This window comes from Typopeltis vanoorti, chromosome 7 (assembly GCF_054136105.1).
Source record: "Typopeltis vanoorti isolate ZY-2024b chromosome 7, IOZ_Tvanoo_1.0, whole genome shotgun sequence".
Taxonomy (NCBI): domain Eukaryota; kingdom Metazoa; phylum Arthropoda; class Arachnida; order Uropygi; family Thelyphonidae; genus Typopeltis; species Typopeltis vanoorti.
This window is the reverse complement of record NC_143555.1, coordinates 91,934,409-91,949,275: the sequence shown is the minus strand read 5'-3', so window position 1 is coordinate 91,949,275 and position 14,867 is coordinate 91,934,409. Positions and strand designations below refer to the sequence as shown.

The window sequence follows — 14,867 nt, the reverse complement described above, 5'->3', positions numbered from 1 at the left end:
CGCGTACAAACTGTAAAAAACTGACTAGAATAATTATTCTAGTCAGTTTTTTACAGTTATTCTTGTCAGTTTTACAGTTACACATAATTCTGAGATTGTTTCAGCCTATATGTAAGTTCCCTGAAGATGCCAACAGTTAAAGTGTGGTGAAACTAGTTGGTTAAGTTAATAAAATTGATCAACAGTTGATCTGTAAACCAAAAATATTATTACTAATTCTCATGATCAAGAAAATAAACCTTCATCATGAAGAGAGAGAGAGAGATATTGTTTCTATGGCCATTTACAGTCTTTATACCCTACTGAAGGTAACTTAAGGTGCAGATAATTCCGATTTCTTCTTCTTCTTATAAGAAGAGTATATTATAATTATCTTTTATAAACATTTCTTATTTAAGTCAATTTCTCCACTTTTGTGTGTTTTTTGTCTAGTGTTTTTTTGGAATGCAAAAAATACAAGTAGTAAACCAATAATTTACACACACTTTAAGCCACCATCTGCAAGGCCAGTATGCAGCAGACTTTGTAGAAAGTAAAGTTTAAAGGGTTACGTTGCTAATATTGCGAGAACATCACAATGGATTATGATTACTTTGAATTGATAGCAGCAAAATCCTCAGGTGCACTTATGGTAGCGATGTTAAGTATTAGGTAATATAAATATATTGGTATTTTATACCAATCATAATAATAGAGTGGATAGGCTTATGTGTTAGTCACATATGTTGAATTGGATTTAAATGGTATTGATGTGAACACAGATTGATAAGAAAATAACTATTCATTAACTTAAAAGCCAATATTTCACTGGTATTATATCCAGCATCTTCAGAGCACACAAACAAAGTTTGTTACAAATGCAAGACAACCACAATCCGGTGTAACAGTGAGTCTAGTATAAGTAATTGGCATGCAACACAAAACTAAAGTCCTAATAGGCACCATCTAAGTAAAAAAAAAAAAAAAAACAGTAGTCCAAAGTTTTGAAAAAAGTAGTAATCCACATAGTAGTTTGAAAGTTTTGAAAAAATAGTAGTCCAAATAGTAGTCTTTGAAAGTTTTGAAAAATAGTAGTCCAAAGTTTTGAAAAAAAAAAAAAAAAAGACCAAGACCGGTCAACATATCAAATTATAGATCGAGATCCCACCAACTCACAAAAGAATAAGGTGTACAAGTTACTGAACAAAGTCACTTCCTTGCCAAAAGAAACAGTCAACAAACTCAAACCCTTTCACGTTAAAACACCCAGAATATATGGAGCTCCAAAAATTCACAAACAAGGTACACCTTTACGCTCTATTGTAGATAGTATAAACAGTCCTACATATAAACTAGCTAAACATTTAGAAAAACTACTAGCCACCTGCACAAACAATTCTCCATTTTTTGTTAAAAATTCTACCCACCTAAAAAGTATTTTAGAAAACTGCACCTTAAATAGTTCAGACCTAATGGTGAGTTTTGATATCACTTCATTATTCACTAATGTACCATTGACTGAAACACTTAACTTACTAAATTCACAATTTCCCCCTGATATATTTCAGCTATTTAAATTCACAGTATACAGGCAGGTTATTTTACATGGAAAGGGAAAATATACAAACAATTAGATGGGACAGCTATGGGATTCCCCACCCCCCCAGCCAACTTCTACATAGAACATATGGAAAAGCTAGCTAGTCTCTGGCTATGCTATGTTGATGATGTGTTTGTTATTTGGCCACATGACCCAGACACATTGAATACATTTTTAATGCATCTAAATAGCCAGCACCCTAAAATCCATTTTACAAAATGCCATTGTAAAGTGGATTTTAGGGTGCTGGCTGCCCTTCCGGGACACACTGATCATACGTCTTCCAGAAGGTTCCTTATCATTTTCGGTTTATAGAAAACTCACACATACAGGGAGATATTTACACAAACAATCACACTATCACCCTTCTCAACAATATGGTATCTTAAAAACACTAACCCATAGAGCTAGAGCAATCTGTTCCAATAACCCATAGAGCAATCTGCTCTCACTGCTGAACTTTCTCACCTGCATCACACCTTCCTAACCAATGGCTATAATCCCCATAAGATAGATAAAATACTAAATGCTACCCAGAAATCCCCCCCCCTGCCACTATCTCCCACAGAAGACTACAACACAACTATCACCATCCCATACATTAACGGCACATCTGAAAAGATATCTAGGGTACTTAACAAACACCAACTGCACACCGTATTTAAACCGTATGTGAAATTGGCAACTCTCATCCGTTCACCTAAGGATAGCTTCACTCCTTTATCACATCCAGGAGTCTATGAAGTGCCCTGTTCATGTCATTGAGCCTACTATGGACAGACAGGAAGAACTGTGAACATCCGCCTCAGTGAACATAAAAAATATATCTGACACTTTTGCTATAGCAAGTCAGATCTGGCACACCATGCTTTGGATACCCCAGCACACAAGATCAATTGGAAAAAAAAACAAAAGTACTGCACAGAAGCTTCCACAAGTCAGAGAGGTTGTTCCTGGAATCAACAGAAGCCTTAAAACTTACTCCAAACCTTAACAAGTATGGCTGTATAAATCTACCAAAGATTTGGGAGACAGTCATCCTAAGACCAAATTAATATTTGTTTATTTTTATTTTATTTTATTTATTTTATTTTTTTAAAAAAACTTTGGACTACTATTTTTCAAAACTTTCAAAGACTACTATTTGAACTACTGTTTTTTTTTTTTTTTTTAAACTTAGATGGTACCTATTAGGACTTTAGTCTTGTGTTGCACACTGCAATTACTTATACTAGCCCCACTGTTACACCGGATTGTGGTTGTCTCACATTTGTAACAAACTTTGTTTGTGTGCACCAAAGATGCTGGATATAATACCAGCGAAATATTAGCTTTTAAGTTAATAAATAGTTATTTTCTTATCAATCTGTGTTCGCATCAATACCATTTAAATCCAATTCAACAATCATAATAATCATACTTTTGAACACAGTTGCATTATTAAAACATACCAACATCATTGGCAGCTTCAAATGTTAAAGGTACTTGACCCCTGGCTCTTAAAAATACAAATCCATCAAGAGGGTTAAAAGGCTTGAAAGAAATCTGAGCTGTTTTTAGGTCTGTTGAAGAGAAGGAATAAATAAGTGCTTTGATATCTTCTGTATGAATGCTGCTTCCATGTTGAGCTTTCTGGACATAAAGAATAACAGCGTCATCTTCTGGAATAGCCTGAATATGCAAAAACATAAACTTTTTTAAATTTCAAAATTAGAACTACTGAAATAACAAGTTATTTGAAAGTTGTTTTTTCCTTGTTTAACAGTGCTAACAAGTTGGATTTATTATCAACTCATCTCTCCCTTAATGACTCAATAGCCTGCCATGGCAAGTAATTTGATTTTACATTAATTTCATTAATGCTGTATGGAGTAGTGTAGGTCTATAAAATGTGGGATATCAAGACAGACTGAAGGAATGCAATTTGCTGAGCATCGTGAATAGAAGAAGGAAAAGGGATATGACTACATGCAAGTTGATGAGGAGTTCTTATCAAATTAAAGTGGAGGAGATTTTTCATAGAGCAGAGGGGAGACAGGGGTAAAACAAGAGGACAATCACTATAAGCTGTATAAGGAGGGTGTAACCAAGGAAGTACGGAACAAGTTCTTTGCGTGGGGAGTGGTTGGTGAGTGGAATGCATCACCTGAGAATGTGACAAGTGTAGAAATTGTGAATGGGTTTAAAGCACAGTTTGACGATCTTTTCTGTGTGAGAATGTGTACCTCCAACGAGTCAAACGACTCATGTAGTACCTCCGACACGAGTCGTTTGATTCCTTGGAGGTCTGATGTTAATAATAACAGGGTGATGAATCCCCCATTTATAGTTTGTCATCTTGCATGATAAAATACTCTACTGATACTATATAAAGTTGTATGACTGGGAAAAGCTCTTATACATTGTTTGTGTCCTTCCAGATGGAATCTGAACTCAAGTCTTTTCAATTAAAGAATGTTGTTACCAACTGAGCTACAGAGAAATTTATTACCATTATTACAATTACTGTTGTTATATGATATAGTATCATAACCTTCCATAGTAAATTTTGTGATAACTATATCACAAAATTTACTGTGGAAGATTCTCCCTAAATCTGAAAACACACCCCAATTCAACATCACCAGAGATAAAGATTGGTACTATCAACATAAGAAACCTGAATGACAAAGAAATGGAACTAGCTGAGGAATTAGGTAAGTACCAGATTGACATAATAGGGGTGACTGAAACAAAAAAGACAAAAACTGGTGAGATCTTTGTGAGCAATAAATACAAAATGTTATATTCAGGCAATAACAATCAAGGAAAAGAAGGAGCAGCCATAGTATTCAACACTTGAATGGCAGGCAGTCTCAAGTAGAGTGATGTGGGCAAATAGGAGAATGGGGAACTGGACAATGAGACTTATTTGTGCCTATGGTCCAACAGAAGAAGTCCTACTAAGGTAGAAGCAGAGGAATTTTTTGAGGATTTAGAGAAAGCATCTGACACAATGAAAAAAGAAAAGTTGGAAAAGTGCCTTAGATGATAGAAATATAAGATCTGATAATGTTGGAGTCTTAACAAGTAACAGACTGATTTGGAGGAAAATTGTAGATAGGAAGTTAGTAATGATGTAAATTTTTCATGTAGTACTATCATATCCTGTACACCCCTTGAGGGTACATGACAGGAATTTGATGATAATGATGAGGTTCTCCCTATCGATTACATATAATCATACCATATTTTAGGCATTTACTGTTTCAACATTCATCACAGTCTTAACAATGCATTCTACTAATTCTCCACTCTCCAAGCAAAACACTTGTTCCTTCCTCTTTTACTTACATGCCTCCTATACAAATTCTAGGGATAATCACCATTATCTTTCCCTCTACCCAAAGAATAATCTCTTCCATATTAATCTGGTATTGTACAACAAAACAATAACTTCATTGTATATATATCAATTTATTCTTCATCACTTCAGGGAAAACCTTCAAGTTTGCCCACAACTGCAGCAATTTACAGTTGAATTTACATCTTCTAGATGCTTTGTATCTAAATACTCTTGTGAACTGGAGGGATGAGAATATAAGACTTGTACCCAAGGCTTTGTCCTAAGCCTGAGCTTAGCTGTGATCTGTATATATCCTCAAAAATTTTCACAATTACTATCCCCTAAATTTCAGCTTCTTGTCCACCATCTTCAGTCTCCTATTTATATCACCTCCTCCTCACCTCTAGTGCAATTGCATGTTATCCTTCACAGAACAAAGTGTGGATTCCAAAAGTTACAGAAGTACTTTTTTGAAGAACTCGAGGGATGAGAATATAAGACTTGTACCCAAGGCTTTGTCCTAAGCCTGAGCTTAGCTGTGATCTGTATGTATCCTCACAAATTTTCAAGATGGTGCAATTCGAAGATAGTGCAATTGCATGTTATCCTTCACAGAACAAAGTGTGGATTCGAACAGTTACAGAAGTACCAAGAGATTAGCAGGATTGTGATGAGAAAATTCTGCTTTTTCTGATGATGATGAGAGATTAGCAGGGCTGCTGATGAGAAAAACCTGCTTCTTCTGATGATGATTATGAGAAATTAGCAAGGCTGCTGATAAGAAAACCTGCTTCTTCTGATCTATCAAGTAGCCACCCTCTTATCCACATAGAAGAAGCAGGTGGTCGGAGATTATGTGAACAAAACAAAAAAAACAAGGTAAGGAGAAAATTATGTACAGAGATTTTATGATCAGAAGAGTACTTAACAAAAGTATAACAAAATCATGTTTCCCTGGAGCAAAAATAAATGAAATTAATCATGCAATCAGATGCAAAAAGGTGAGGAGAAAGAACTAATTGTAGAAAGTATTTTACCTTGGGTATAATAAATGTTAAAGATACCAAGCTATTTTAAACCTGGTTTTACTCCATTTCCCAAGTAAGCAAACAGACAAACAAGTCAAGTTTGCGCCTGCAAGTGTTACAAGTCTAGCTGACCCTGCACGTAGTGCAAGACCAAGGCAACTCATGGTAAAAGTAGAATAAGCTCTGATCACTAATCTTAATATTTACCCTTAATGCAAAGCACATCTCCTGGACGAGATGTATGAAGCTTTGCATTAAAGGCAAGGGGGGCCACTACCCAGACCGGTTTCGACCTTTATTGAGGTATCATCAGTGGGAGCCAGGCTAGAAATACTAAGATTTTAGTAATACAGAGCTTATAAGTATTTAACCAGAACAAGTTACCATAAGGTGTTTTAACCTTATTAAATAAAAATCTGGAGGAGATATAAATGTAGAAAGTATTTTACCTTGGGTATAATAAATGTTAAAGATACCAAGCTATTTTAAACCTGGTTTTACTCCATTTCCCAAGTAAGCAAACAGACAAACAAGTCAAGTTTGCACCTGCAAGTCTAGCTAGCTTGGTATCTTTAACAAGAACTAATTGTCTTGATTGGCACTAATGATCTGAGAAGTGAAAAATATTCTATCAGGGAGATTAGAAAGAGTTGTTGGACAAGCAAAAATGAGTAAGAAGGTGAAGATTGTAAGTTTCCTACCACACTATGATGCAGGCAAATTGAGGAGAAGGGCTGACAGCAAATGAATCAATACTGAGATTGTGCAGAAGAAATGATGTAGGATTTGTGGACCTATGGTCTGAGTTTGATAGAAAGAATGATTTCTATAATGCTGATGGACTGCACCTAAATGGTTTTGGTGTTAGGTGTCTAGAGAGAGAGAGAGAGAATGCTGAAAAGCATGTTCACTGAGCATGCTAAAGTGCAAATTCAGAAAATCGTAAACAATTAGGGTGGATGCAGGTGTGTGAAGGCATTCATGAGGTGAGTACAAGAATGACCAAGTGCAGAATCTAGTCTCTCAAGCAAACATTTTGAATAGGGTAATCAATTCCAGAAGTGAAGATGGTTGGGTGTCTAAAGGGATGCTGCAGTTTCCATATACTAATGGCAGAAGTATCAGGAACAAGAGGGAGGAGTTTTTGACACTGGTTAATGCAACCTCACTAAAAGTTATAGGCATTAGTGAGACTTGGCTAACATCAGAAGATGTAGTTATAAGGATAGAATGTGAAGGGTTTAATATTTTCAGGGACAATAGAGAAGATAAGATGGAGGTACTGATAAGATGATGAGGAATTGCAACCAAAAAAAAGATAGATGGGAGGGTGGTTGTTTATTTGAGGAAGTATGGTGTGATATCAAGGCCAATAAGATAAAATATACAGTTAATTGCTGCTATAGGCTGGGCGGAAGGGGAGATTCCACAGATGATCTGGAAGACATACATCAGCAAATTAGTATGAGTGCAGGTTGAGTGATTATTATAGGGGACTTCAACTATGGAGATAGAGATTCAACGGAAGAGAAATCACACGGCAGAAAGAAAATGGAATTTATACACTTACTGAGAAATAATTATCTAAGGCATCATGTGATGGCGGGGACTTGGGGTGCAAGAGTATTGAACCTTGACATAGTAGATCAGAAGAGCTACATTGCTTTCAATAGGGGAAAAACACCATGCCTGGACTTGAGAGTTTACAAAACATGAGGAATATTCTGTTGAGAAGGGGGTATATGTGGAACTACAATGCAGGTGAAGTAAGTTTAGGAGGAAGCTGGAAGCTGAGCCATGGCATAAAACCCTGGAAGGGTAGGATGTTAGTAGTGCACTGGAGATAGTTAAGAAGCATCTAGAGGAAATAAATTGTATGTCTAAATAAGGAGGGTTAATGAGGAATAGGATTAGATAGATGAGTAATGTCATTAAGCATGAGGTGCAAAAAAAGAAAATGCTGTGGAAGGTATACCAAGTGACCAACAAACTCATGAAGAGTGCAAGGGTTCGGCAAGAAAGGCGACCAGTATATTAAGGAAGTCTAAATCAGGTTATGAGAAGAAACTAGCTGAGCAGGTCAAAGGAAATTCCAAAGAATTCATTCATTATATGGCAAGTAAGAGGAAGAACAAGAAAAACTTAATGAGTGCTGATGATGATGAGGTGACAGAAGCAAATAAAATAGTTGAGTTACTGAAGCAAGAGTATATCATCCAAGTGAGATTAATGCTATGACATGTGTGAGAGAGAGACCGATGTGGATGAACTGGAGGTTCTTAGGATACTGAAAAATCTCAATGTCAATACAGCGATGGGATTAGATGGAATATCAACCTGCGCTTTTGCAGGAATCTTGTAAGGGAACTGGCAATGCCTCTGACTAGGCTCTTTAATTTAAATCTCACCTCTGGTAGAGTTTCAAAGGAGTATAAAGAAGGCAAAATATCCTCCTTGAATAAGGGAGGTTCTAAGACTGCAGTAAGAATTTATAGACCAATCAGTATCTCAGGAGAGGTGGTAATAATACTGGAAAAATTTGTCAAAAAGAGAATTCAAGAATGAGTGGATAAAAATATGATACTCTATGAGGAGCACCATAGCTTTATGAAGGGTTGGTCACCTTAGTTGAGTTCGATAAAGGAAATGGCTACATGATGAATCTGCTGGATTTTGCAAGGCATTTGACAGAATGCCACATAGAACTCTGTTATGCAATTAGAACAAATCAGAATGGACATGACACTGGTTATGTGGATAAGAGGGTGGCTACTTGACAGATATCGAAAAGTGGTATACAGAAAGATAGAGTCCAGGCAAAAGCAGGTGACTAGTGGCGTGACACAAGGTTCAGTGCTAGGACCACTACTGTTTAATTTATACATAAACGATAAAGGAAATAACCTGAAAGGAAATATTCAGTTATTTGCTGATGATGGAAAATTAGGTTGAGTAAAAGTGAATCAAGGCAATCTGGAGAGTTTGCAAGATGATTTAAATAGGTTGTCAGTATGGACAAAAGATAATGAATGCCATTATCTTTTGTTTTAATGTGGAGAAATGTAAAGTTATGCATTTTGGGATCAACAGATTACAAGCTGTATACCACATTGATGGAACTATACTACAAAAAATAGTTGAAGATAGGGATTTACAGATGGTGGTAGACAGCCAGTTGAAGTTCAGAGGGCATATTGCTAAGCTAACTCATAAGATTACTTGGTCATTGAAGAACACACTAACAGGTAGAAATAAGGAAGTTATTTCTCTTTATAAGACTTTGATACATCTATTGGATTGCTCAGGTCTGGTCTCCTGGGTATCTTGGGGATGAGGAAGTGGTGGAGAGGATGCAAAGGCGAGTGACAAAGATAGTGAGCGATCTGTGGAACATTCCCTATGAGGACAGATTGAGAGGTGTATAGACTGCAGAAGTTGGTTGATCAGTGAAAAAGAGGAGACTGATAGAAACATTTAAGATAATTAAAGGATTTTATAGGATTGATGCAGGGTAATTGTTTCAGCACTTAGTTAGAGGGAGTAGAACAAGAGGTCATCCTTGGAAGTTGTGTAAAAGTGTGGTTAGTGGGAAAGGACTAATTTTTTTTTGCTTGGAGAGTTGTGAATGGATGGAACAGGTTGCCAGAATCAGTTGTTAACACTTTGTCTGTTAATGGGTTCAAGGAGAGGTATGATAGATGTGTGGATAGTTTGGATCTTCCACAACGAGTTTTTGGACTCTATGGAGGTGCTTGTACAATAATAATAATATTGTGGCATTGTAAAAAGGCAAAATGTTTTCCTTATCCATACATGTCAAGATATGTTTCATCCTATGTGACCTTGAACTTTTAAATTCTTCTCATTTCAATCTCATCTTCCTTTTACCCTCTTTTACCTTGCGGTGTTGAGGGTATATTAATCATTGGACCTCAAACCATTCACAGGATAAGGTGGTCAGTCCTATGCCCAGGTGTATCCTATGTCTTGTAGTGTTGAGTTCTCAAGGCCGGTTTGCCTGCTTTGTGGGATGAAAAACCCCAGGATAAACTGGGGGGGGGGGGGGGGGGGATCCTACTGTCCATGCCCAAGACTAGCTAACTTGGCTATGGCTGAGGAAGATCTTTCAGCTTCTCACATCACCAACAGGAATTGAACCTAGGACACTCCTTCCCCAGGCATATGATTGCAAAGCGCACTGCCACTAGGCTAACCGTGCGGACTTTTAAATTCTTATTACCCCCATAATTCCAAGATCACTAGCCTCATTGGTTTCTCCAAGCATAATCCCATCAATATTATATTCTGTTGGAAAACTCACCATGCCAAAGTGCATAAATTTGCATTCACTAACATTCAATCAACAGTTATTATCATTTGCCTACAGTCCAAGCCTGTTCAAATCATTCTGTATATCAGTAGCATTCCTGATTTACCTCCCAATTTTTGCATCATCTACAAATAATTAAACACTACCTATCAGGTCCTTTCCAATATCCTTATTGTATTGACTGAACAACCAATAGTCCAAGGACTGACAAGAAATCTTGTCAATATTACACATAACAAGAAATCATGTTTGTCTATATTCCTTACCTAGGTGTAAGAAAACAACATTTTTCAAGAAATATAATCTCTTTTCAAGTACAATACATGTGGCAATCTGTTGATGTGAGTGAATGTGAGAATGGGAATGATTAAAGAACTGAATGCAGTACCTCAAATCAAGATTCAAGTGTACTTGTAGACCTAACAAGATATTGCAATGCAAGATGCATCAGGAATGGTGTGGAATTTGTGGATGTGTGGAATGAGTTCGATGGGCGAAAGGACTTATATAAGATGGATGGGTTACATTTGATTTGGTGTTGGTGTACGGAGACTTGAAAGAGTGTTGATGAATGATGTGGAAGTGGATGTACAGACTCAGGGAAACTAGATTTATTAAGAGGGGGGGGAGTAGATATGCAGACTTTAGGGGGGGCAGTTAAGTGTATGAATGAGTATATTACGCCCGGGCGAGTACGACGGACAACAAATCAGAATGGGATAATTAGTATAAGGAATCAAAGTAGGGATGGGACAAATGGGCTTCTGCGATTCATGTACACTAATGCCAGGAGTATTAGGAACAAGAAGGAAGAGTTTTTGGCCATGGTTGGCACTTCCAGGCCACAGGTTGTCGGTATTAGTGAAACATGGCTGACAGAAGATGATAAAGCTAGTGGGATTGAATGCGATGGGTATAGCGTGTTCAGGAGTGACAGGGTGAATAAAAAGGGGGGAGGAGTGTTATTGATGATAGCTGATGAGCTTCAGCCAAGGAGTATAGAAGTTGAACTGCAGGATGGGGAAAAAAGCACATTTGAGGCTGTTTGGTGTGAGATACAATCTAGCAGAACAAAATATACAATTGGGTGCTGCTATAGACCGGGTGATGGAGTGGATGGTGGGAATAGTATGCATAAGCAAATAGAAGAAATGAATGGAAGGAGGGTAATTATTATGGGTGATTTCAATTATGGTAACATTGACTGGAAAGAGGAGAGGGCACATGGGAGGAAGGAATTGGATTTTATGCAGTTATTAAGGGACAACTATCTACGGCAACATGTATTGGAAAATACCAGGGGGCAGAGAGTGCTGGACCTAGTAATTGCAACTGAGAATGTAGCTGTAACAAACATGACCATGTTGCCACCAATTGGTGAGAGTGACCATAAGGTCATGACTTGGGAGGTGGCTAAAGGAGTCGAATTTACAATTAAGACAGGGTATATGTGGAATTACCGGGCTGGTAAGTATGACAAGCTTAGGTGTGTGTGCTTGGCTCAATACCATGGCATGTAAAACTGCAAGGGCTGGATGTTGATGGTGCATGGGAGGTGGTTAAGAACTGTTTGCAGGAGGCAATGGTTGACTGTATACCAAGAGTCCGAATAATAAATCAGGTAGGGGTTAAATGGATGAATAACGCTATTAAGCTTGAGCTGCAAAAAAAGAAACAATTGTGGAGGGAATTTAAGGAGAAGGGTGACCATCAGGTGCATGAACAGTATAAAGCTCAGGCCAGGATGGTAACAAGGGTGGTAAGAAAAGCAAAAGCAGATTACGGAAGGAAATTGGCCATGCAGGCTAAAGAGAATCCCAAACAGTTTTTTCAATATGTTGCAAGTAAAAGGAAAAATGCTCATGGTAGAATGATCTTAAAAAATGCTGAGGGTAGGGAGGTAACTGAATCAGTCGATGTTGTGGAATTACTGAGCGAGCACTTTGCAAGAGTATATCATCCAGGTGGTGGCTTTGCGGAAATGGAGGAACCAACAGCTTATACTGGAATTGTGATGAATGAGGTAGAGGTAACTAGTCTATTACAGAACCTCAATGTCAATACATCTGTGGGATTGGATGGTATACCAGCTCGTGTCGTACGTGAAGCGGCCAAAGAATTGTCAGTGCCCTTGACCATTATGTTTAATTTGAGCCTCAGGACTGGGTCAGTCCCAAGGGGGTGGAAAGAGGGGAAAATAGTTCCACTGCACAAAGGTGGTTCCAAGGCTGCTGTTGAAAATTACCGGCCAATCAGCATAACAGGAATCATTATCAAGGTCTTAGAGAAAATAGTCAAGAGGAAAATAGAAGATTGGATAGAAGAAAATGGGATACTGTATCGGGGACAGCATGGTTTTATGAAGGGTAGGTCATGCCTCAGTAACTTGCTCACGTATTATAACACAGTGACGGCTGAACTGGATAAGGGTAATGGGTTTACAGTGATTCTGCTGGACCTTGCTAAGGCCTTTGACAGGATACCACATGGAATTCTAATCAGTAAATTGCAGAATATATGGGAATGGACATAGGGTTGGTGAGATGGATAGGAGGGTGGTTGACGGAGAGATATCAGAGAGTGGTTTACTCAGGAGTAGAGTCCACTAGACGGCCTGTGACTAGTGGTGTACCACAAGGATCTGTTCTTGGACCACTGCTGTTTAATTTGTTCATAAATGATATAGGAAAGGATCTGAGAGGAACAGTTCATTTGTTTGCGGATGATGCGAAGTTGGGTAGGGCAATAGTGAATGCAGATGACGTCAAAATTTTGCAGGATGATTTGGATAGATTGGAGGTCTGGGCTAGGGAGAATGGATGTCAATTTAATGTGGCAAAATGTAAGGTTATGCATTTTGGGGTGAAAAGATGGGAGGCAGTTTACTGCATTGGTGGAACCGTGCTCCAGGAAATTGATGAGGCACGAGATTTAGGAGTGTTGGTGGATAAGGAATTGAAATTTAGGGGACACATTGCAAAAGTGGCCAAATCAGCTCATCAAATCACTTGGTTGCTGAAGAATACGTTGACAAGCAGAGACAAGCAGGTTATTGTTCCTCTGTATCGAGCCTTGATAAGACCTCATCTCGACTACTGTGCTCAGATTTGGTCACCTAGGTTTCTTCTTGATGGGGAGGAGGTGGAGAGGATCCAGAGGCGAGTGACCAAGATGATAGCAGGTCTGTGGAATGAACCGTATGAGAACAGGTTGAGGAATTGTGGGTTGCAAAAATTGGTTGATAGGCGGAGGAGGGGAGATATGATTGAGACATTCAAATTACTGAAGGGTTTCTATAAAATTAATTCAGAAGATATTTTTGAGAACAGGGCTGGTTGTGGGAGGACTAGGGGACATCCATGGAAACTGGGCAAAAGTGTGGTTAGTAAAGGTGTTAGAGCTGGGTTCTTTACTTTTATAGTGAATGAGTGGAATGTGCTCCCTGAGTCTGTGGTGGATGCTGTGACAGTGAATGAGTTTAAGGCGAGGTATGATAGATACTGTATGAATGTCGAATAGTTGTGATGAAAATGATTTGGGGCCTCCCTCGATGAGTCTAATGACTCCCTGGAGTTGCCCGTAATAATAATAATAATAATAAGGAGTTTGGGGCACTGGTCAGTTCAACATGGCCAAAATGCATAAGAATTAGTGAAAAGTGGTTGATTGAGAAGAATATAGTCATCACAAGAAGTGGAGGAGAGGATTTAGAAGTGGATGACCAAGATAAGTCTGGAATGTATGCTTGATATGAGTCATGGTTTGTGGATTACATTTTGTTACAAGATAAAATGTAGAAGAATTTTTTCAATATTTGGCAAGAGAGGGTCAAACAAGAGGTTATCCCTGGAAAATGAAGAAAAATTTGGTCAGTAGGAATGCGAAGTTAGATATTTTACTTGGAGAATAATGGTTAAGTGGAATGGTTACTTGATATAAATCAACATCTGGAGCTGAGCACTATCAAGTAAATAAGTTTAAGCAGTGGTATAAGAGACACTGTGTAAATAATGGTTGGTGTGGGATTCCTGCAATGTGTCCTAGGACTTCATAGATATATGGGTAATAATCATGAAAAGGCTTTACAAAATCCAGATAATGCAGTGTAAACACAGCATCCTTGTTAAGCACAACAGTTCCCCCCCCCCCCGTTGAATGTATGAGTACATTGCTGAAATACAACTACCCATTAACAAATTCAAGCTGTCCTCATAAAAACTGAGTCCTGATCCTATCAATCTTACTGAATCCTATCCCCCTCTAAATCTTAAGGTATTGGATATGTGAGATGCCAGATGGCAATTTCAGTGTTAATTGCATTGAGAATGTGAAGAAGCTTGGTGTAAATGAACATTTGAATGATAGTGAGGATGGCAATAAGAGGATTGACGATAGTCAGTGAATGTCAGATGAGTAAAGTATAACTGGAGAAATGAAGGGATAAGAGAGGAGTTTGAGATATTGGACCAAAAACAAAATGATGTGATTTTAGAAAGAACTAGGTAAGAGAAATATAAAAGATGTGGAAGGAGTAACAGGAATGCATGAGAATATGGGAGATGAAAGGTGTGGAAGGCAGGAGAATACAGAGAATAAAAAACCGAA

The 14,867-nt window shown here is 38.0% G+C and overlaps 1 protein-coding gene across 1 annotated transcript in view; it reads right to left on the bottom strand.

The window, feature by feature from the left end:
* Ufsp2 (UFM1 specific peptidase 2) overlaps nt 1–14,867 on the bottom strand; it is a 245,905-nt gene that overhangs the window by 198,984 nt on the left and 32,054 nt on the right. The window contains exon 3 of the mRNA XM_090396020.1: nt 3,031–3,250. Coding sequence (XP_090252146.1) covers nt 3,031–3,250 — 220 coding nt within the window. The remainder of the gene's footprint in view (nt 1–3,030; nt 3,251–14,867) is intronic.